The 24,236-nt window shown below is 44.9% G+C and overlaps 3 protein-coding genes across 5 annotated transcripts in view; 2 read left to right on the forward strand and 1 right to left on the reverse strand.

Annotated features, from left to right (window-relative positions):
- CUNH1orf74 (chromosome unknown C1orf74 homolog) overlaps positions 1-24,236 on the forward strand; it is a 120,760-nt gene that overhangs the window by 36,985 nt on the left and 59,539 nt on the right. For all 3 annotated transcript variants that reach the window (XR_008218134.1, XR_008218135.1, XR_008218136.1), the window contains one exon: positions 14,074-14,159. The gene's annotated coding sequence lies outside the window, so the exon portion shown is untranslated. The remainder of the gene's footprint in view (positions 1-14,073; positions 14,160-24,236) is intronic.
- Positions 11,652-24,236, reverse strand: part of Hsd11b1 (hydroxysteroid 11-beta dehydrogenase 1) — a 38,331-nt gene continuing 25,746 nt past the window's right edge. The window contains exons 6-7 of the mRNA XM_052738086.1: positions 13,537-13,680; positions 11,652-12,048 (exon numbers count right to left, since the gene is read on the reverse strand). Of these exons, the coding sequence (XP_052594046.1) occupies positions 11,843-12,048; positions 13,537-13,680 (350 nt within the window). The 3' untranslated portion in view covers positions 11,652-11,842. The remainder of the gene's footprint in view (positions 12,049-13,536; positions 13,681-24,236) is intronic.
- Lamb3 (laminin subunit beta 3) overlaps positions 14,073-24,236 on the forward strand; it is a 127,154-nt gene continuing 116,990 nt past the window's right edge. Inside the window, exon 1 of the mRNA XM_052738078.1 lies at positions 14,073-14,159. The gene's annotated coding sequence lies outside the window, so the exon portion shown is untranslated. The remainder of the gene's footprint in view (positions 14,160-24,236) is intronic.

The following is a 24,236-nucleotide window of genomic DNA, read 5'->3' on the forward strand; positions in this document are numbered from 1 at the left end:
TGTCTGCAAGGCTGTTTCAGTTAAAGGTACTTTGAAACCAGGGTGGGTGGGAGGATGGGGGTGGGTGAGAGGTGTGTGTTGGGGGGAGGTTGGGAGAACCCTCTGACCTTGGAGTTCGCCCCCGCCCCGAGTTTATTTTGACTCACAGTTTCTGTGGATTCAGCCTCCGGTTTCCTGGCCTTATGGCTTTTCTTTAAACCCAAGTTGCCACTCCTGTGCAGAGGACAGCTCGACTGTACTGGGGAGAAATTGCCCTTCCCAGATAGAAAGGAAGACCATGGGAAGAAAGTTAGTAGTTAGACATTACAATAGAACTTGTAGTCATATTAGATATGTTTTAAAAATTGAGCAGATATATTTTAGACAGGTCATCTTCAAACCCTTCAGAGATCTATAGATTGGCATTTAAAATGTTTTAATAACTTAGAAAATTTTTCTTTTTTGTTATGATTATGAGACATGTCGGCTCCTGGCAGTACCAATCTACTTCAGAGAAAATATGGGCATTGAAGAAACTGCATATGGAGTTAACTTTCATTGTGGCAAAAGTTAGCCACTAGACAACAAAGTATCCTCGAATCAACTGCTGACAAAATGGACAGACAGGACATGAAACAAAGGACTACTGATTCTTGCCAAAACAAGTGTGGTTATGGCTTTATCAAAAGGCATCTTCTGAGGCCAGGACAATATGGCACCATCCCTGAAGTGGCCTTCGCAATTCGGAAAAGGTACAGTGCCCTTTTCTTCGAAGGCACCTGAACAGGCAGTGGGCCGATGGCTTCTGATGTGCAATGGAACAGCAGCTGAAACAGTTATTCTTGAAGAGTAACTAAGCTCATGCCTCTCAATAGTAGACTGGCATTTGATAGAGGGATGTGGAGAAGAACGGGATGCTGAGATGAAGCCATATATACACAGCCAAGAAGAATGGACAGCTGAATTAAAAAACCATCAACAATTTCCAGAATTTAAAATCCTGAATCATGACATGACACTAGTGGAATTCAGGTGTTTCTGGTACATGGACTGCTCTCACCCAATGTGAGGTTGAACTGTTGACCTTGTGTACATCCTACTTCACAAATGAGTCTGTCAGATATGCTAAGCCTGTAGGCTGAAGATGATGCCCCAGCATTGCGGAGAAACCTCAGGTGACTGTCCAGGCAGCTGGCTGTTTCTGTCAACTCACAAATTTTTTGGAAGTTGCTTGCATGCACTTCCTGTTTTTATTTTTGTTAGCTAATATTATTTCCTTCTTGGGTCTCTGAGGGAGTTGAAGATTAGTTAGTTATAGTTGAAGGTTAGTTAGTTATGGTTGAAGATTAATTAGGATAGAAAGTGAATTAGATACATTTTGGACTTAACAAAATAGGATAGATAATGAAATTATTTTCTCTGAATTTGTCAAATACAAATGGACTAGACATTGTTTAGACATTTATTACTTGTATATATTGTATATAGTCATTGTACTTTTGTATATAGTTTTTCTTTTGTTAGTTATAACCTTTTTCTTTTTTTTCCTTTTTATTAAAATAGAAAAGGGGAAATGTGGTGGTATTTTACTTGTACTGAAATGTGATTTTAATTGTATGTTAATAAATAAAGTTGCCTGGGGGTCAGAGCTATTAGAGCCATAGCAAGTGTGTGGTGGCGGTGGCGCACATCTTTAATCTCAATACCATAGAGGACCTGGAGGGCTGTACATACAGGCAGTGACGAGGCAGTCACGTGTTTGGGTTACAGCCAATGAGAAGGCAGAACAGCTAGACTATGCAAAGACATACGCACAGGAAGTAGCCCCTTTTCAGAGAGCTCTCTTGGCTGAAGAGGATCCCTGAATCAGGAAGGGTGAGGCTCTTAGCTCTGACCTCTTGGCTTTCTTCTCTGAATCGGCTATGTGTTTCTTATTTAATAAGACCGTTGGTTACATCTACAGACCAGTCCTGTCAACACCACCCTCCCTTGCCTCTCTTCCTAGTTAGAACCCTTTGCTCACATCTGCCACTCATGGATCAACTCCATGCAGATGGAGCTGACTCTTGGAGGTTTTCGTTTCCTTGAGATGCTCCTGTGCAGGCAAATCCTGTACCAAGTCCAGTGGTGTAGGTTTCTTCTGTGAGTCTGCCTCATGGCCCCAGCAGGGACCCCAAGAACTTCAAAGTGTAGCAGCTCTCAGGCCTGCTCACCCTGCATAACTGAATCCTGTGTCAGTCTGGGACTAAACCAAGTTGCTAGTTGTGATCAGTGCAAGCCCATGGCTCTCCCCAGTTTATTTACCTTTTTCCCCCAGGTTGGCACAAATGGCTTCACTTTGATTCTTGCAACTTTCACATCCCTTACTTTTGATCCAGACTTTTCAGTGAAAACACTGCTGTCCACCGTCCTGTGGTGAGGGTCTGATTGTTCTTCTCTTGCACCTGTCTTGGGTGGTAGAGTGGGTGGGTGGGGTGTGCATGACTCATGGGTGGAGTCAGCATCGAATCCTTTTGCCCACACTGGATCAACAGAGCTCAGGATAAGCGCTTCTCTGCTCAGCTCCCGAGGGCTGAGGCAGCGTTATTTTGCCAGGAATTGTACTTCATTCAGCAGAGTTTTGACTGACAGCAGGTGCAGGGATTTAAAAGGAAAATGCAAAATAAAAATAATTTTGAACCAAGAAACACTTTTTTCTGCAGCCATACCAATTTTTTCTCAAAGATAATCAAAGAAAAATCAATATGTTTATAAAAAAGAATCTAGTTTTACCAGAAAGCTATATTTAAATATAGCTTGGGATTTTTTAATGAATCTGATTGTAGATGTTTCCAAGAAAAACTAAAATTACATAACAAAAGACTTTGACTAGCCATGGGGAAAATCCTCAGTGAGTGTTCAGCAACTACAGGAAAGTAGAGTTATTTTCATGACCTACAGGATTTTAAAGGTAATGGGCATGACCAACAGCATCATTTCAGGGCTGTCAGACTTTTGTAGATTTTATGTAAACTTTACCTTATGTTTTACCTAAACATTTATGTCAATAATCTATGTGATGTTACTGTAAAGTAATTGTCACCCACTTAAACTTTTATTAAAAGCAAATCAACATTAAAAAACATTTTATTCTTATAGAGAATTATAGTCTTGTATCACTTTAGTAATATTCAATTTTTAGAGTTTTTTTATAATTTGCTCTAATTGTAGCAAAATTTATACATACATTTCTTTCCCAAGACTCATCCTTTGCCAACTTCTGTGACTTGCTCAGAAGGCACTTTGAAAAATGTCTCCAAAGTTAAAAGATCAGTGATTGTGTGTGTGTGTGTGTGTGTGTGTGTGTGTGTGTGTGTGTGTGCAAGGGATGCCTGGATGGGGCACAGGGATTTATGAATGAGTCTGCCCCACATGCTGGTGGACACACATCACACATTTGTTGAGACCTACAGACTATACCACAAAAGAGTGAGTCCAAGTGTGAGTTCTGGCCGCTGGACCTGCTACTGCTGTAGGATGACTGGTTGTAGCAAGTGGACCACTCCAAGGGAGAACCTTCCTCGGGAAGGCTTGGGGGTTGGGGCATGTGGGGATGTGGGAGTTGTGCTATGAACCCCAAGCCTGAGCTAAAAACAAAGTTCATTCACAAAGGCACAGACTTCCTGATGCTCTCATGTCCTTACAGGTTTCACTCAACATTACTGTTTTAGGACCAACAGTTCCACACAGGCCAACCCGGAGCTCCCCCCACCTCTCCTAAGAACTGGGACTGCAGGAATGAGCACCACCATGCCAAACTTGAGGCAGGTTTAACAGTTGGGCTTGGGGAACACATTCAAAGTGTAGCAGCTGTGTTTCGGTGGGTCTAAGACAATGGTGGCCCCAAGCTCTCGGGAGAAGTTGGTGGTCAGGTGAGACCTCACTGTCCTGAGGAGTAGCTGCTTGTGAGAAGCAAGTGAGGAGCTGCGAGTCTCCTCCTCAGGGCTCCCCTTCTGCCCATGTGTAGGGCCTGTGATGAGCCAGTTTCCCAAAGGCAGTCTGAGACCTGGCCTAGTCCCCAGCATGTGCTGACAGCTGGTGTGTGTCGAACATGTTAGGATCCTAAGCACTGTGTCCTGCTCTGGCTGTCCCCCTGTGTCTGTGGTTATTATGAAATCAGCCCAGGCTTGTTATGAGTCGAGTAGGAATGTCCCCATAGGCTCCTGCTGACAGCCTGTTCCTCAGCTGCTGGTGCTTTTCTGGGAAGGGTTGGAATCTTGAGTAGGTGGGGCCTGGTTGGAGGAAGTAGGTCATTGTGGGTACACGAGACAGGGTCCCATGTAGCCCAAGCTGATCTGAACTTGCCATGTAGCCAAGCACGGCCTTGGATTCTTGATCTTCCAGCCTCACCTGCCCAGTGTTGCAATGACAGGCGTCCTGTCTTGAAGGGCACCTCCTGTCGCTGGCCTCTTCCTCTGGGTGTGCTTTCACAGAGGGTGGGCAGCTCGCCTTCCCATACTTGCACCATGATGCTCCACTTCACCACAGCCCTACATCGAGGGCCAGGTGCTGTGGATGGGAATCTCTGAAGCTGTGAGTCAGAAGAGCTCCTCCCACGCTGAGGGCCTCCTTCTTGATTTCCTTTCTCTTCCTCCTTCTGCTCCTCCTCCCTCTGCTCCTCCTTCCCTCTCCTCCCTCTGCTCCTCCTTCCCTCTCCTCCCTCTGCTCCGCCTTCCTCCTCCCTCCCTGCTCCTTCCTCCTCCTCCTCTTTTTTTTTTTTTTTTTTTGAGACAAGGTCTCACATAGCCTGGGGTTGGCCTTGAACTCCCCGTGTAGCTGAAGATTACCTAGGACTTCTGATCCTCTTCTCTCCCCCAAGTGCTAGGATTATAAACATGTGCTACTGTACCCAGTTTCTGTCATGTGTTGTATCACAGTGATGAAAACTCACACCCAGGAAGGCTTGCAGCTGGCCAGCTGATCCTGGGAGCTGAGAGCAGATGAGAAGGAAGCAGGATCATTCAAAGGCCAGCGTGTGAAGGGGCCTCTAAGGGCCTGTTAACTTCTTAGCTCCTTCTCAAACTCAAGAGCACAAAGGTCTCCTTTTCAAAGAAAATGTTATCTTTGGTGAAACTGTTACTTTCTTAATAGTTAACACAATAATTCCTTTGTGCAAAGAAACTATATTTCTGTTAAAAGATATGGCTGGTAACCTCAAGGTATAATCAGCACGGTGTAATGATAACTAAGGGAGAAGGAGGGAGGCTGGACTCTGAGAGGCGGGACCAGAAGGGAGCCCTGTGGCCCATGAGACATCTTCCTATGTTTCTCACAGGCAGCGAATGAGGGCAGTCTCACCTTCCCTTTTCTCTGACATACTAGGAAGATGCTGCATTGCTCACTGATAATTTCAGTGAGAACCAAATTACTTTTGGAACCTACAAAGTGAGGTTGAGTTTTTATGCCAATGTAGGCAAGAGGTGAGTGATAAATGTGCCATGTGAGGTACACACATCCTCACACACTGGTCCCTGTGGTGACAAGGACTAAGAAGGACAGGTCCTTTTGAGCTGAACCTGACTAATGGCAAGGACTTTTGTGAGCTGGTACCGATGGAGCTGTCACAGCCAGACCTGAGAGATGGGGCTGATAGTTAAAGGGCTGGTAAGCATATTAGGAACTGAGCGAGGACTCTTATGAGGATGCCTCAGGTGCTGGGGCATATAGTTAAGGTGGGAGAATGCTTGTCTAACATGCACAAGGGCATGAGTTTGATCCCAGCACCACACACACTGGCCGTGGTGGAGGCAGGAGGATCAGAAGTTCAGTGTCATCTTCAGTTATATAGCTGGTTTGAGGCCATCATAGTCTAGAAAACCTGTCACAAGAAGAAGGAGGAGGAGGAGAGAAGAAGAAGAAGAAGAAGAAGAAGAAGAAGAAGAAGAAGAAGAAGAAGAAGAAGAAGAAGAAGAAAACCACCATACCTCCTGGGATGGGCCTATGGACTGCCTGCTCCCTAAGAAGACACAGAAGTGACTGTTGATCAGGCATACCTGGTGTATTGCCTGGACAGGCAAGGAGAGCATACCCAAGAGAGTTTACTGCAAGGTTTGGTGTTGACGCTCTGTGAGGATTGGGTCAGATCACACAGTAGGTTGGGATTGGTAAGCACAGGGCAGTCAAGGTTTTGGTTAATTAACTTTATTCTTTGACAATTTCATGCATGTATGTGGTGCATTTGATCACACCCTAACCCTCTCTTGTCCTTCTCCAGCTCCCTGCCAGTCCCTCCCCTTCCGAACAAGCCTTCCTCCCACATGCATGTCCTCTTGTTCATTTTTGTCTTATGAGCTGCTGAGTTTGATTAAGGCTGCCCACATGAGCACGAGCATGGTGTACTCAGTAGTAAGCTACACCACTGAAGACGATGACTTCTCTTTCCCAGCAGCCGACCGTTCCCCCATGACCCCACCCCCAACCCATGCCTGAATGTTGATAGACCCAGTCCTGGGCGGGCCCTGTGCAGACAGCTCTTAATAAGGGCAGTGGCTGTGCCATGCCCAGAAAGTGACATTTCAGAACCCCCTTTCCTGTCCTCTGGCTTTTACATTCTCTCTGCTCCATTTTCCACTGTGTTTCCTGAGCCTTGGTGGTGATAGAGGTGTCCCTTTTAAGGCTGAGCCTTTGGCAGTCACTTATTTCTATTGCTGAAATTTATGAGTCTTTGCCTTACACATTACCCACTCCAGAGAAGCTTCTTTTACTAAGGCTGAGATCAGCACTGATTTATGGGTGTAAATATAAATATTCAGAAGGAGGTCTGACGATGTGTCCATTTAACAAAACAACAGTAGTCTATAGTGGTATTTGCTCCGCCCATGACCTTGGACTGTATGGCCCAAAGGAGGTGGTGCTTCCTGCCATTGTACAAGACCTCTTATAAGGGGTTGGAGAAGGGTCACATGCCCCTTTTCCCTGCTCCTGCCTGCGAGGTGGATTCGCTCCTGGTCAGATCAGAGGACGACTTTAGCTGTCCACTCCATTCTATAATCGTGAGTGTATTTCCTCAGTTTATATCTTAATAAATTCTGTTATCCATTTAATAGACTCACGTGGATTGATCATAATAGTAGTAGATTCCTCAATAGGGCCTATGATCTCCCCAGCCATAGGCTTTTGACCAGCATTACAGCACCAGGCATGAATTCCCTCCTGTGGACCAGGCCTTATATAAATATAAATATTTATATTTACCTTAAATCCAACCAGAAAGTGGTTGGTTCCCTTCACAATAGTCAAGTCTGTATTGCACCAGTGAGCACGTATTGCCTGGCACGTTGGTGTTGTAACCTTCAGGTTCCGTAGCTGGAGGGACCATTGATGATCCCCCTGTTCCCCACAGCTGTGTGCATTGCACTTCCTGGCACTATGAGAGCTAGCCAGCAGGGAAGAAGCCTCCAGATCAGTTGCAGCTTGATTTTTCTGTGTCCTGCGCACAAAAGTGTCTTATCTTCAGCGGTAGAGTCTTCCCATGTAGTTCCGGTGGGCAGCATAAGTAACGGGAACAGCCTGTGTTGTTTGGGGAGCATCTGGAGTTTCCCTGACCAACAAGTCATAGCGGGGATCCCACACCTACACTGAGGTTTCCAGCATCTTTGGGAGTGACAGTCGGTGTCACTGAAAAGTTAAGCATTTACAAATGGGCTTGCAACATTGATCTTTCTGGACAAGAGTGTCCTGGCATGAGAAAGTGTGCTGATAAAGATGGTGGAATTTTAATGGCATGCTAATGAATACACCAAGCCATGGAGTGTGGATGGTTTTGTTCTGGGATCTACTTTTTGAGCCCTTCTTTCTGGATTCTTGGGAAAAGCCTCATTAAGAAAGAGATTTCTTCTGTCAGGTGTGGCGAGCCATCTGTCAGGGCTCAGGAGGCTAAGGTGGGAGGATGGGCCATCTAGGTGACAGACATTGTAAGACTGTATCCCAAACAAACATATAAACACAACAACAAAGTAAAACAAGGGGCTGAAAAGATGGCTCAGTGGTTGAGAGCATGTGTTACTCTTGCAGAGGATCTGAGTTCGATTCCTAGCACCCATAGTGTCTTACAACTATCTGTAACTCCAGTTCAGGGGATCCAAGTACTTCTTCTGACCTCTGCAGGCACCAGGCATGCATATGATACACATACATACAACAGGAAAAATACTCACACACCTACAATAAAAAATAAAATCTAAAACAAATAAATAAAAAATTTTTAAATTAAGAAAGGTTTCAAGGGGCTGAAGAGTATGTGTTGCTCTTGTAGAGAATCTGGGTTTGATTCCCAGCACACACGTGATGGATCACAACCATTCGTTACTCTGATTTCAGGGGATCCAACACCCTCTTCTGGCTTCCGAGGGCACCACATGCACATGGTGCACATACATACAGGCAAAATACCCATATACATAAAATAAATACATCTAAAAATTAAAAGGTAAGAGTTTTTAATCTGTCTCCAAGCAGATCCTCTCTCAGCGATCTTGTCTCCATCCTTCAGAGGACTCTCCGTGCCCTGCCTCCTCACTGTGAAGGGGAATCCTCATCTGTCCAGGAGGATCAGTAGGTTGGTCTGATTGGTGTAAAGTGGCAATTCTGTTATTGGGGTAAGCAATCACTTTCTGATTGGATCTGGAGCCCACACCACAGGGGGGAATTCACACCTGGTTCTGTAAACTTGGTCAAAAGCCCATGGCTGAGGAGGTCACAGGTCCTAGTGAGGAAGTGACAGCTGCTGTTTTGCTGAGTGGATGTGATGCACCTATCACATTGCCTTCTAAATAATTATATTTACTCTCATAGATTCGTACTGTTGCCTGCTTTGATCAAAGAACTTCTTTTTGTAGTGGGCAGTGGTAACTGAAGAGACTCGAAACTGGTCAAAATACTGAGGACAAGAGACTCCGTCACCTGTTCCAGTGCTCAGAGAGCATCAGTGAAGAGAGGCCAGAAGGACACTCAAGCCAGAGGACAGTCTGCAGTGGTGTAGAGTGCTGTCTTTCATCTGTGAGACGGCCATGGTGTTCTTGAATTCATAGCAACTGTGATTTCCTGCACAAGACATGCATGAGACTGGGCCTGACAACACCAGACATGGAGGGAGGAAGGGCTCATGAGATCACCATTCCTTAGGATTTATATAAGAGAGGGACAGACATTTTCTTCACTGGGATAGCTGAAATGGGGTAATTGGTGAGATGTCCATGATCCTGTAAATAACCTCTCACCCACAATTCTGTAGGCAAGTCTGATGAAACTAATTGGAGAGGAGAGGAGAGGAGAGGGGAGGGGAGGGGAGGGGAAGAGAGAGAGAGAGAGAGAGAGAGAGAGAGAGAGAGAGAGAGAGAGAGAGAGAGAGAGAGAGAGAGAGAGAGAAGTATAAAGGACAGTTAGGAGGAAGGGGTCTGTGTGAGTGGGAGAGGGACAAGAGGGAATAATGGGGGTGAATATGATTAAAATCCACTATGCGCATGTATGAATGTCATAACCAACTGTATTACTGTGTTTAAAACGTGCTAATGCTCAACCATATGTGAGACCACAATGTGCTGGTGTGGGTGATTTGTGCTTGTGGATTGGTATGTGATCTATCTATCTAGTCAGGTCCCAGACCTCACATTGGTCTAGTTATTCACACACAGGTGCAGTTGGAGCCCTCCTGCTGACTTACATAGGAAGGGCATCTCTGTATGAAGAGGGTAGCCATATACACACTCTTATCTTCTTGTCATTGGGGCTGGCAAGCACAGTTGACTGTGGGTTTTTCTTCTTTTCCTTTTTTAAAAAAATTGAGACAAGTTCTTACTGTGTAGCTCAAGCTGGCTTCCAACTCACCATCCTCATGTTTCCATCTCCTGGAGCTTAGATGACAGCCACACCTGGCTTCTTATATGTTCTGACATATCTAATTCTGCTTAGATATTGGGACTGAGGCAGGAGAATGAAATTTCCCCCAAGCTTCCAGGTTCCAGCATCGTTTACCAGGGAAGCCCCATGCTTGGGAGAGTTGAGATTTTACTGATTCTATATGCCCGCTCACTCCCTCAACACCTTCCATCTTTCACCGCCCTGCTCAGCCCCCAGGTCAGGAAGGCTGACCTGCACATCTACAGTGGTCTGCTCCTTTGTCTCCTCTGCAAATGGTCAGCACTAGCCAAGGATGACAGGGAGAGGAAGGAGTGAAGTCATGCATTTGTTCCCCCAGCCCCTGCTGCTTCATGGACCTGAGGAGGGTGACTGCTTCCTCCAGGGACCATCAGAGATCCTGTCCTGTGACCTTCTCCAAATGGTCTTTCTGTCTCTGGGTCACAATTTTGTTCTCTGGGTGGAAGGAGCTGGAACTGACTGCAGATACTGCTCCGTTGTTTGTACTTCCACACTACTTGTTTTTGTTTTTCTAAGTCACCCCAACCTTTAAAACTGTTTATTTTTTAAAACTCTTCTGTGTGTGTGTGTGTGTGTGTACGCATGTGCACACCATAGCATGTGTGTGAAGCTCTGAGAACAACTGTTTTTGATTTATTTGTTTTGTAACAGGGTTTCTCTGTGTAGCCCTGGCTGTCCTGGAACTCACTCTGTAGACCAGGCTGGCCTGGAACTCGGAACTCCATCTGCCTCTGCCTCCTGAGACATGGGATTAAAGACATGGGCCACCATCACCTGGCCTGAGAACCATTTTTGAGAGTCTTCCTTTCTCTGTTGTGCACTTAGGGTATTAGGCTAAGGTTGTAATGCTTGTGCGGTGAACACTTTTACCCACTGAGGCATCCCACTGCCCAGTGGCCCCTGTCATTAGATGCCACTGAAATTATCCACCATGAGGTGCCATCTCTTCCTGTTGTAGCCTGACAAGTTGAAGACTTTGTGGAATCATTAATGTGACTAGTTTTTTGTCTCCCACTTCACTGTAGTCCCATAATGCTTGGCAAGTATTTGGTGAATTTTTATCGAAAGAATGACAGGACCCCTCCTCTCCACACTTCTGATATTCACCTGAGCATCCTCATGCTATGCATAGATGCCCAGTAAACTCTAGGAGCTGTTGGGTTAAGCGGCATAGAGCAGGCTAAGCTGAGACTCATATTTCCCATGAGCTCCAGCCCCAAGTCACCTCAGTGGTTCACGCCCAAATGAGCAATGTGTGAATGTATGAGGAACATCTGAAATACACAGAGACAGTAAAGATAGGATGCTTGCCAAACAAAGGATGATGTGATTTCTCTAATTCAGATTTAAAAGTCCAGACCACAAAACAGGAAATAAACACGGGAAATTTTCATTTGTTTAGATGTTGGTTTTAAAGGAAGCATGTTGAGCCGGGCGGTGGTGGTGCTCACCTTTAATCCCAGCACGCAGAGCTAGGCAGATCTCTGTGAGTTTGAGGCCAGCCTGGTCTACAGAGTGAGATCCAGGACTGGCACCAAAACTACACAGAGAAACCCTGTCTTGAAAACAAAACAAAAAAGGAAGCACGTTGAGAAAACTCAATTTATAGTTACCGGTTTTGCATTTATAAAGTTGACATTACCTTTATTATATTTAATGTTATATTAGGCACCATTGTATTGTTCTATGTGAGGTAAAGTTGATATAACTACCTTGTATTTATATCCATGCTTACTATCAAGTTCACAACTTCAGGCTCCAGAGTGGTTCGTGACATTTATTATAATTATGGTTTCACTGTGCAAGTGTCAGAGGAACTTCTTCTCATGATGAGGGGTACCCCACGATTTGTATATCTCTGGGAATATGCTTTCATGGGTAGGGCTCACAGAAATATCAGGTAGAACTGTTCCAAGACCTCTACTAGGCCTCAGAAGTTCCTAGTTGCTTACAAATCTAAGTTATAATTCTTTTTTGAAAAAAATTCCAGGATCCTCCTTCCTGGGTTACCAAGTAGGATAGGGCTCCATCTCCAGGTGCCATAGTACACCTCATTTTTCCGCAGAGCTGCGCCTTTGATGATCTCCAGGGCGCATTCCTCCTTGGGAGCAGCTTGTATAGTTAATACACCAGAGGTTGCCTTCATGGCTGTTTCTGTAGGACCACAAGAAAGACTGGAGTTATCCAGGGTTAGCAGAACTTGTGTGATGGAGAATCCCAGACCCCTAGCTGTTAGGTACTCTGTGCCTATGTCTGAGCCCCACAGGCCCTCTGGGGACCCTTGGACAACAGGATATGTCCAATGTGGACAAAGGAAAACTGGCTGGCAGACGTCTGACTCCCTGGATTGGGGATCTGTGTGGCAGCGGAGGTGACAGCTTGGGGGTCCAAATGATCTTCTCTGGGTACTTTGGTTGGGGTGACACATTACCATGGGGGTGATGCAGAATGAGGACTAAGTAGCTGATGTAAAATGTAGATGGCAAAGGAGAACGTGATGAGGCTGTGACCCACTGCTTTACAGATGAGTAGAACCAGGCTTTGGCTCCCTCCCAGCACTGACCACTGCCACAGAGAAGGAGCTGGCAGGAATTATGGTCTGTCTTCCTCCATGGTCACGTCCTTCAGACATGCCTTCCCTCTCTTCATCTCCATGCTGTTTGACTTCCAGTTTTGTTCTGTAATCACTACTTAATTACTTTTTTTTTTTTTTGACAAGGTCTCATGTAGCCTAGGCTGGCCTGGAACTCAATATATAGTTGAGAATGACATTGAACTTCTGATCCTCCTGTATCTACCTCCTGAGTGCTGAGATTACAAGTGTGTCCCACCATACATAGTTTAGGTGGTGCTAGGAATCAAACCCAGGGCCATATGAGTACCAGGCAAGTACTCTAGCAACTGAGCTACAGCCCCAGAGCATCAATCACTCCTTAAACAAGATTTTCTCACAGTCCTAGATGTATGCTTTAGATAAATGTGTAAACACTGTACTCACTGTTCCCATACACACCTCACCTTTCCTGATTGTCACATCATGCATAACCCTGTGTAATGGCCAGAAATGATGTATCACAATGTTGCTGGCTTTTTTTTTTTTTTAAACTAGTGTCCCCTTTATACTTGGATTGTGTCCAGGAGCACACTCGATACTAATTTCTCCTGTTTTTTCTTAGTCTGTGAAGGTTCTTTTCTAGTCTTTCATGGCCTTGGTTCTTTGAAGAGTACTAGTCATTGTTTCTAAGGACAATCTCTCAGTTGGATGCTGGATCCTCTCAGTGTGCCACATTGAGGGCTCATGAAACCACCATCTCCTTACTGTTGAGTCTAGTGAGAAAAGTACACAGGTGTTTAGTATCTTTTATTGAGTAACAGTGGTCACGGGGAGTTCATGTGGACATAAGGAGCTCAGAGTAGAATCTGCTGAGTGTGGTGTTCAGACTAGAAAGGAGGGTCAAAGCTGACTAGCTCCACCAGTGACAGAAGTGCCTTGCTAAATGACAGGGCCGATGCTTCTCGTGTGGTCTCTAGTGTATTGCCACCGAGAAGGAGAGAACCTCGGGGAGACAGAACCCCTCTTTTTCTACACGGTAAAGCTGACAGACCAATTTAAGGCCATTTATTCCAGGGTCTTTTCCTTACCTGTATTTATGAGGCCAAGAACACAGAGAGTGATGGACACGTTGACCTTAGTCAATAAGTGTTCTTCTCTAATGGTAGAAAAGAACCCGTCCAGAGCAAACTTGCTTGCAGAGTAGGGAGCCACCATTGGCTGGGCCATTTTCCCTAAATGACATGTGGAAGAAGTTTGTTAATGAGGACCCAGTTTGACCTCAGACAGAGCAGGGCTTGACTTGGAGGGGGCTGGCAACCCCTGAGGGGTCTCCTTACTCACTGAGTCTCAGTTTCTCACTATTCCCTGGCATTATGGCATTATGTTTCTGAAGGAATAAAAATCAAGTTTGTGGTTTGGATGAGAATGCCCCCACCTCACCATTAGCTCAGTCCCCAGTTGGTGAAATGCTCAAAAGGGTTAGGAGGTGTGGCCTTGTTGGAGTAGGTGCTACAGGGGGTGGGCTTTGAGGTTTCAAAAGCCCATACCAGGCCCATTGTTTCCCCCTCTAATCTCTCTCTCTCTCTCTCTCTCTCTCTCTCTCTCTCTCTCTCTCTCTGCCTCAGGATCAAGATGTAAAGCTTCAGCTACTTCTTCAGCACCATGCCTGCCTGCTCCCACCATGATGATAATGGACTAACCATCTGAAACTGTAAGCAAGCTCCCAATTAAATGCTTTCTTTTAGAAGAGTTACATTAGTCATGGTGTCTCTTCACCACAATAGAGCAGTGACTAAGACAGGAGCAATACGGGAGTGTACGGGGTGAGCTGCAAGACAGGTTTCACTGAAGAGAGATGCTAAGCAATGGTAAGAAGTGAGCTGGGCTTCAATACAGCTATGTGTTCTCACAGCTGCTATCTCCAGTTCTGATCCTAGAGGGCCAGCTCAGTGACCTGTCTTCTCTCTGCACAAAGAGGATAAAACACTTGTGTTTGAGTTTTACACAAAACTGGAACTTTCATCACATCAGTCAAGACAGGTTCCAGTCTGTCGAGGGATATGTGGACATAGACATAATGGGATGAGCTTTTCACATGCTCTATGAATAGATAGAACAGAAGTGAACTGAGACCATATGTGCTTCTAAACACTGATAGAAAGACTATAAAATCTTTGTCTGCTAGGTCTGGAAGCTGAGCCAGTTTAGGGTCCATTTCTGTGGACAGCTTCCTTCCTCTTGAACGTATAACTTTTCCCTTGTATCCTGAAAACTGTCATCAGTGCATTACAGACTCTCTGGATTTTGTCTCATTTCTTCAAAGAGGGTTAACTGTTCTGTTAAAGTAAGCAGTTAACTTGGTTGAAATATATTTGGCCACTTGGTATCTGCACCACTGTGAACAATCAGAAATCCAGAGAAAGTAATATACTACAGAGACCCAGGATTTTGTGATGTTTCTCCAAAGAATACTCATTTTTTTCTTCAAAAATTATAACAATTACAGACTTCTGACAAAATGTAAAATGCAGCCATTGAAAGCACTAGCAGAGACTAACAGCAGACAGATGGTTTGCTGCTCTTCCTGTCTCATAGACCTTCTAATAAGTGCACGTTTCTACTGGTCATGGTGCGGCTGCTGTTCTCTCAGTATGTCTCTGCCTTTTCCAAGGCAGTGGAACCCCAATTCCTATCTGGGCACAGTTATCCAGGGTGAGGTGGATGCCTCACACTCCTCTCAGCCAGTTATTATTGGGTGGCTAAGCTCTGTACAGTGGTAGGTAAGCAGAGGCAGAGGAAGTCTCTCTGCCTTCGCTCTTTCTTCTTAGGTGGCTGTGACAGCCACGGTTCCTTGAACCATGAGGTAGAAAGGCGCACACTGAAGAGGACTGTGGAGACACAGGGGAGACGCAGTGGCCTGGAGCAGCCTCGCCAGCTCGGCTCCACCGTCAGACAGCCCTGACTTACTTCTCATCTGCTTAGCCCACTGTTGTTTTTAACTTTCAACACCTGAGAGCTGGACTCAAACCTTGTTATAGATAGACCATGTGAGAGAAGAAACCTGACATCCCTGTGGCTCCATCCCTTGACTCAGGTCTGCTACAGGAATGGACATGTGACCCAGTTTGGACCTATGAGACAAGGAAATTTTTGTTGGGTGTCTCAGAAAGTTCTTTTCCCTCCTTGGGGTTTCCTGAGAGTAGCAGTCCTTTTTCTCTCCTGGTGGGCACTTGGTGCATTTATACGGGGCTAGAACTGCTGCAGCTAGCTCATTGTCAGTGGAGTGGGAAGCCACATGGGGAGGGTGGGGACACAGCTTGAACTGGGTCAGCTGTGAAGCCTGCCCTACATCGGAACTCCAATTCTGTCAATAATTTCCATTAATGTTTAAGCCAAAAAGAGATCCAAAATGTTTATAGGAATAGTATATGATTAAAATATGAGCTTTAGAGACAGGTGGCATAGGTATAAATCCCAAGCATGGCACTTCTTAGCTAAAATTTGTGGATAATGCCATTATCAAGCTGGAGTAACTACATAATATGTTTAGCACAGACTCTGACTCTGAGAAGGCATTCAGAGAATGCTGTTGTTGTCAACAGAATTAGTATTCAAATCAGCAAGAAATGTATGAGCTATTCAAAAAGTCATGTTGGGACAAATAGCTAATTACTCAGGGGAGTGGAAAAATGCCACTCTAATAAATTAATTCAAACCACACTAGAGAATGTGTGGAAAGTAAGATCATACAGTATGAGAAGGATGAGTTTACCATTTCAAGAAACACTTAATCCAGGAAAACAGGTGCACTTGGGGAAAGGAAGAGTGGGTGGATGGAATGCAAAACTTGAAAAGCTGCTTGGTGCTGGAGACGCCCACCTTGCCCTTTTGTATGTACGTCTTTCAAAGACACCCCTCTTCTAGCCTTAGAGGGCTGTCCAGCCACAGACATGTGTACACTAGCTTGAACACATGCCATGGCCTCTTTCAAGAAACTGCAATATATGACAGAAGGATTCTAGTTACTGCCATTTGGTTTTGAGCTAAAACGTTATATAAGGCTAGGACTGAGAGATCCACTTCCAGGCATTATAAAGGGTAAGTCAGCAAAGATCACTCGTGCAGAGGCCAGAGATGTGGAGCAGAGGAACACAGAAGCTGAGCTTAAATGGATGCTAACTTTCTTTAAAGCTTGTATATCTCATTCTAAAGTTCAAAGGCTGAATAATTGTTTCAAAGTTGAAGGATTGGTGAAAAAACCAAGATTCAGATCTGTTTCTAGTGGCTCACTCTTACACTCTTGTTTCCTCTACAGTTGCCTCTACTTTCCTCCTCTTCCTCTTCCTCCTCCTCCCCCTCCTCCTCCTCCTCATTATTATTATTATTAGTCATTGCTGGGCCCCCCTGTTCTTTATATTCACATTTTCCAGGAATCATGTGTCAAATCCAGTACCAACCCCCCTGTGTAGGTGAAGTTTTCTTTGGTCTGATGTTCAAGCTCCAAATAGACAAGCTTCATAACTACCAGCATTATTTTTACTCTCAGACTGACAGGTGAAGGTGTCCACAGACAGGCTTATCACTCTTAGCCCTTTAGATTTGTGTCCTGGGGCACCATAACAAATCAGTTACCACAAGCATGATATGATCACAGTATAATCCAGTGGTTCTTAACCTTCCTAATGCTGTGACCTTTTAGTACAGTTCCTCATGTTGTGGCGACCCCCGAACTCCCCCTGCTGTGGGATGTTCTGTATGGCAAATGTGTTGCTCTGATTGGTTGGTAAATAAAACACTGATTGGCCAGTAGTCAGGCAGGAGGAAGTATAGGCAGGACAAGGAGGAGAATAAAGCTGGGAAGTGGAAGGCTGAGTCAGAGACACTGCCAGCCGCCACCAGGACAAGCAGCATGTGAAGATGCCGGTAAGCCATGAGCCACATGGCAAGGTATAGATTTATAGAAATGGATTAGGTTAAGATATAAGAACAGTTAGCAAGAAGCCTGCCACGGCCATACAGTTTATAAGCAATATAAGTCTCTGTGTTTACTTGGTTGGGTCTGAGTGGCTGTGGGACTGGCAGGTGAGAGAGATTTGTCCTGACTGTGGGCCAGGCAGGAAAACTCTAGCTCAATCATAAAATTATTTTGTTGCTACTTCACAATTGTAATTTTGCTACTGTTATAAATCGTAATAGAAATATCTGATATGCTACCTCTATGAAAGGGTCATTCAACACCCTCAAGGGGTCGTGACCCACCACAGGTTGAGAACTGCTGGTTATCATCCCTCTTCCTACAGCTCAGTGGGCCAAAGTCCAGGTGTGGTCCAGCCCCTCACATAGGTGCTGTTGTTGGTGCTCCCGACTTGTAGATACCCTGATCCCATTCTGCTGTCTTCACATGCTTTCCTGCGTGCCTCCTCTTGCTCTGCCCTTTACGTTTCTACAAGGACTCTTGTTATTGGAGTTTGGCTCACTGAGAGAATCTGAGATGATTTCATCTGGATATCTGAGTTATGTCTTTGAGGATCCTTGCTCAGGTAAGGTCCTGCTCATGGGTTTCAGGGGGACATTTCTTCTGGGGACACACTCTTGTCACCCACTACACCTTCCTTAGTGTAATGAGGATACGGACTGTGGCATCTGATGTTTATTCTTGGATGGTAACAACTGAGCTATAGAAACAAGAAGCCATGCAGAGCTGTTTTTGTTTTGTTCATGATACTCCATCTCATGCCCCATCTTTTAACAAGCTGTAGGTTATACTCAGTACAAAGTTGCATCCCACATGAGGAGAAAAGGAGGGAGGTGAGAAAAAGAGGGGGAAAGGAGAAAGGAGAGAGGCAGGGAAGGAGTCAGAAGTGGCCTGAGTTTTCCTGAAGGAGTCACAGCACCACACATGGTATCTTATTTTCTTTTTCTGTTGCTGAGATGAAACTGACAAAAGCTACCTGAGGGGAAGGGGCGTGTTCTGGCTCACAACACACTAGGAAATGACAGGAACTAGAGGGAGTTGGTCACATTGCATCCGTAGTCAAGAACCAGAGATGGGGAATACACACATGCTGGTGCTCAGCTGGGTTTTCTTTTTGAGCAGTCCAGAACACACTGCTAGGGAATCTTCCTACCCACAATTCATATCAATATGATCAATCCCACACAGACTTGCTCATCTCCCAGGTAATTCTAGATTCCGTCAATTAACATTAATCATCACGTGTGGTTTATAATGTGCCTTTAAATGTTAAAAAAATTATTAAGCAAGAGTCAAGATAAGGTGAAAATTGCAGAACATTTATTAGCTATTATAACAAAATGAGGTTCCCCTGTGCTGTGGCCACTGTGGCCGTACCTGTAGATGTCCCTGACATCTACTCTAACCACATTTTGCCTTTGGGTTTCACAGCTCACCTTTGATCTGTTAAAATAAACAATTCTCAAACTCAGTGTATGCTCACATGGATCAGGTTGGAGCCAGTTAACCCCAGGACTCAGGCCTGCAGCTCCCCTGGTTCTTCCTGAGTGTTCCGGAGGGAGGGTGGTGTTGGACAGTTCTGTAGGAAGTGATGTGTGTTTATGAACCATAGTTGTGGTGGGTTTTGAGGGTGGAGATGGTAGCAGGAAAGCCACGTGGCACAGGTTTGTGGAACCTGGTCTAGGGACCATGAAAGAAATCGTGAGGGGAAGCCAGGGTGGGGGTGGGGGTTGCAGCGCCAGCTGAGAGAGTTCCCAGTCACTAAGTTGCTCTCAAGCTCAGACAGGTTTGTCAGGAGCCAGTGTGCTCTAAATCTAAAGGGCTCTACAGGACTAGACTGCCGGGAAACTCAACCTGGAGGAGGCAACTTTCAAGTCTTTGGTGAAATGAAAAGCACAAAATACAAAGGAGGAGGGGAGCAGGGCAGCTGCGCACAAGAAACAGCAGCAAACCTCAGGCATCCTCCACACCAAAGACCAAGTACGCACCGAAAATGCTCAGAGAGACCAATCACACACCTAGGATGTTAGGATAATCGAAAAAAGTGTCTGGATTTGAGAAGGTGCCGTGGGTGCATACTGAATGCTATACCCCACCCCCCAACACATACACACACTCACACATACACACACACACACACACACACACACACACACACACACACACACACACCATTCCTGCCCTGGAGGAGCTGGAGACACCTGGGAAACCAGTGTTATTATTGCTGCACTTAGACACAGATAAAGAGGTCTCACTTCAGGTCAGCTTAATTACAGAGAGGGAACCTTTGATTTCCAGAGCTTCAATTCTTTTCCCCCAGAGGTTCATAAAAGAAAAGCTGGGGCAGACCACAAAAGCAGAAAAAGAGAAGACAACCGCCCCACCCCCAGCACATCCATCACAACCTTGGGCATTTAATTAAAGTTTGTTTCTTATCCCTGAGCCTGAATTGATAGTTTTTTTATAGATTTGTAGCACTCATCTGAGTGGAATATGGGATGAGAGGAACAATGGGAACATTTTAAGGTCATTTATATACATTATCAAGCTGCTTTAGAATGACAGAAGACTGGACAATTAAAATAGAAAAAAATAAAGCCTAACTACGAACAATAACAAAAATGAATTATAATCTATTACAAGCCACAGAAAACAATGAGTTCACTATTACATAATCACATGACTAAACAAATAGAGAGAGGAGGCATTTCCCCCACATAGTGGAAGGCCAAATGATAAACACAAAGGGAACAAGGACACTGAAGAATCACCAGTTAGCAACCATCAAATCATTTATCCAGGACACATTAATTAATGTTAAAACCAGAGGATGAAGGTTTAAATAACAAACAGAGAATATGCATTAATCTCAAAGTGCTACCTACTCAACAACAAAAAAGCAAACAATAAATTCAATTGGCCAAAGAACTTGAAAAGATACTTCCCTAAAGAAGATATTCAAACACCCAATAGAAACATGCAAAGAAGTTCAACATCTCTAATCACTAGGGAAACCCCAAGTGTAAGGAGGCATCAACCCATACACATTGGCATGTTGCTACCGTGACAGGCAAGGAGGAAGGAAGGAAGGAAGACAGAAAGAAAAAGAAGGAGGGGAAGGAGGAGAGAAAGATGGAGTGGGAGAAATACAGAAAACATGGAGGCCCTGTATAATAGTAGTGGGAATGTAAAATGGTACAGCTATGTGGGGGAAAAAACACAGTCACTCCCCAAAACATTTAAAAACGCCATTGGCACATAACCCCGCAACTCTCCTTGTGGGTACTCAGGGTTAGAATCAGTTTTAGAGATTTGAAAACAGCTAAAATGCAAGAGCAGCCCAAGCCTCCACAGACAGATGAGAGCATGACAAAACAGTAGGATGGTGTGTGGTCCTAACCTGGAGGAAATCCTGACATACACAGGCAGCAACTAAGTAAGAAGCCGTGTACTGAAAGTAGACTAGTGGCAGCTGGGTCTAGGGGAGGGAGAAAATGGGAGTTATTGTTTAATGGTGTAGAGTTCAGTTTGGAACAGAAACAGTTCTGGAGACGTTAGTAGACGCTATTGCACAACAGAGATGTGCCTGATGCTACTGAACAGTGTGTTTAAGGATGGTTAGTACACGTTTGAAAAAAAAATCCACTTAACATAATTACTGACTGCAAGGAGAAAGAACAGTTCTATGCTAGAGAAACCTCAGTGTTCCACTTGAGTCCAATGACTCCTGATTCACATCACCAGTCACAGAACGAACTGGAACCACATATCAATCTGGTGGGATTGGATGTGAAGAGCATAGAATTACTCCTGAGACTACCAGAACTGCATAGTTCAAATCATATCATGCCAGAATATCAGACAAATCCAAATGGCAGGACAGGTGCCAGAAGTGTGCTAGTGTATATTCAGTGGCCAGCTTCCCAGAAGGGCAAAATTTTAAAAACCTAATTGGTAGCACTTCTGTACTGTAAATAGTCCCATGATTGCCATAGCCTGACATCAACCTGCTTGCAAAATTTGTAAGCATTAAGCCATCATTTCTTGGTATCTGGCAGAAGCCAGACACAGCATATTGTACAGGACAAGCATTTGTATCTCCCAACAGTGTCAAAGCCGTGGAATCCAATGACACTGAGGAATTGTTTCAAATACAAATGGACTGACAAGTTCCAACATGTAATGCAACTTGTGGTCTTTGGGATGCTTTTGCTATAAAAGGTATGGTAGAGACAAGCATTGGCTCTCTGTGGGGGTCTGTGAATTAAATAGCAAGAATCCATTAGCATTCCTGACATGGGCTAGATGGTGGCTCCCAGAAAGACATCCACATCTCAACACTATGGACATGACCTTATTTAGAAGGGTCTTTGCAGGTTTGACTGAATAAAGGCTCTTCAGCTAGAATCACCCTGGATTACCCAAATGTAGATGAATTTCTAAAATGGTCTTATTAAATAAAAAACACGGAGCCAAATATAGAGGTGAAAGCCTTAGAAATAGGGAAAGCCACAAGCTAACCTCACCTCACCAACTCTGCAGCTTCCAAGTGTGAGTTACTTCCGGTTTACCCACACTTTTATTGCCTTGTTGTTCTGCCCTCTTATTGGCTCTCTTAGCCCAGCTACCTCACTTCCTCTCCCTACATAGCTCTGTCACTTTCTGTCTGTTTGTACAGACTGCCAGGTCTCTATGGTTGGTACTGGGATTAAAGGCGTGTGTCACCACACTAGGCTCTGTTCCCTAGTGTGGCCTTGAACACACAGAGATCTGCCGCTAAGGGATTAAGGGCATGTGCTGCCTGACTTTTGTGTTTACTATAGTGGCTGGCTTTCCTCTGATCTCCAGGTAAGCTTTATTTTATTAACGCACAAATAAAATATCACCACATTTCAGCACAAATAAAGCATCACCACACCCACATGAACACTTAATCCAACAATAAACACCCTATAAGAAACAGAGAACAGAAGGTGGAGGTAAGAGGCCACGTGAATATCTTCTATCAGAGACTTGAGCAGAGGTTCCATCAGCAATGCTGACATCCAGGAAGGAATGGTCCTCTCTACTTGTTGATTTCACACATCTCTAATCCACAAATCTGAGAATAAATCTCTGCTATCTTAAGCTACCCACTTTGTCACTAGTTGTTACAGAAGCCCTAAGAACTGGATGGATGGCTTCCTTACTGTCATGCTCATATTGTGACCAAGTAGGACAGTGTCTCTCTGTGGGAGAAATGGACACTGGAGTGTTCAAGGTGGTGGGACATGGGGTCAGCCCTGACCTCAGTTGTAGGAATTAAGGCTTGTGGAAGCCATGTGTGGTGGTGCACACCTGTCATCCCAGCACTTGGGAGTAAGGAAGGGGGATCAGGAGTTCAAGAGGTCATCCTCAATACACAATAGTTTGAGGTCAGTCTGAACTATATGAGACCCTGTCTAAAGGGAGGCTCAGGAAAAAAAAACATTTCTTAAAGTTTGAAATTATTTCAAAAGACAAAAGTATTCTCCATCCTAGGAACCTACTGAAGTGGAGGAAGTGTAGGGGTGAATTCTTTGGGAATTTTCTTTTGGGCTGTTTGGTGATCCCTGTGGGAAACATTCCATCCATCCCAAGGGTTCCCAGGTGTGCTTGGTCTGACCTCTCTAGCCTTCCATCACCAACTGCCTGGCTGGATTTTCAAATGATTTCCATTTCAAGGGCAAATTTTTTACTGCTGTAAAAATAAATACATCAAAAAGCTTCATTCCTGCCCTTCTTCAGACTTTTAGAGGGGTCCAGGCAAATGGTCCAGAATCATTTGCTCAGTCGCCAATTGAGCAAGTTCCTTCTTGGAGTCTACAGCATTTCCATGGCCCGAGCTAGAATCCTCCTAGACCCTGCACTCCAAGCCTCCCTTTGACTTCCGGTGTTCAGCTAAAAAGCCTGTGTACACAGCCTGTCGGCCAGCTTGCCCACTCTAGCTGCTCTGCAGTGGCTGAAACCCAGTGTCTGGGCGATAGATCTAATCACAGACATTCTGTCCCATTTACCACATCTGCACTCAGACATCAGACTCCTTGTACCATATTTTGCTTCAGACAATATGGTCACCACAGCTCTCTTCATGCCTAGACCTTCCTGGAAGAGAATCAACTGTGCGTGCGTGCCTGCCTGCGTGCGTTGGTGTGTTGATGCGTGCGTGCGTGCGCGCATTCTGCTCAGGTTTTCTGGGGATATTTTGTTTTTCTGGGTTTTTATGTCATTTTTGCCTTAATCCTTCAGGTCTCGCCCAAGTGCAGCACCTTAAAGTCTATCTACAGTGACTCTTGGAGGCTTTAGGTCCTCGGTGAGTCTCACTCTGATCTCCTTGGCATTCTTTCAAGCCCTGTAGATGACCCAGCTACTAATACACATGCTTTTCCACCTTATATTTCTAGCCCCCACAATACTCCAATTCCAGAATACCCCATAAGGGTTTCCACTCACCTTTACAATTATTTCTGGGTTAATTGGATTGAAAGGTAAATGGGAACATTTTCTTAGAGCAATCAGAACAGGTTGGGTGAGGGGGAACATGACTTCCTACTCTGGTACCCACACCCTTTACATTCTCCTTTGGATCCCTACCACCTTCCCAAGCTAGAGCTACAGCAGCACATTGAGGAGCTGGCTTACTTTCTGGAAGCCATAGTAACAGGGCTGTATGAGATTCACATCTGTATATTCTCGTCTTTATGCAAAACATTATGGAGATGCTGAATCCTGCTAGGTGATCTGTGCAGTTGAGAAACCTGTTTTTTTCCTTCCCTCCCTATAATGTTAAATTCT

Source organism: Peromyscus californicus, unplaced genomic scaffold (genome assembly GCF_007827085.1).
Source record: "Peromyscus californicus insignis strain IS unplaced genomic scaffold, ASM782708v3 Scaffold_14__1_contigs__length_90479793_seg_2, whole genome shotgun sequence".
Classification (NCBI taxonomy): Eukaryota; Metazoa; Chordata; class Mammalia; order Rodentia; family Cricetidae; genus Peromyscus; species Peromyscus californicus.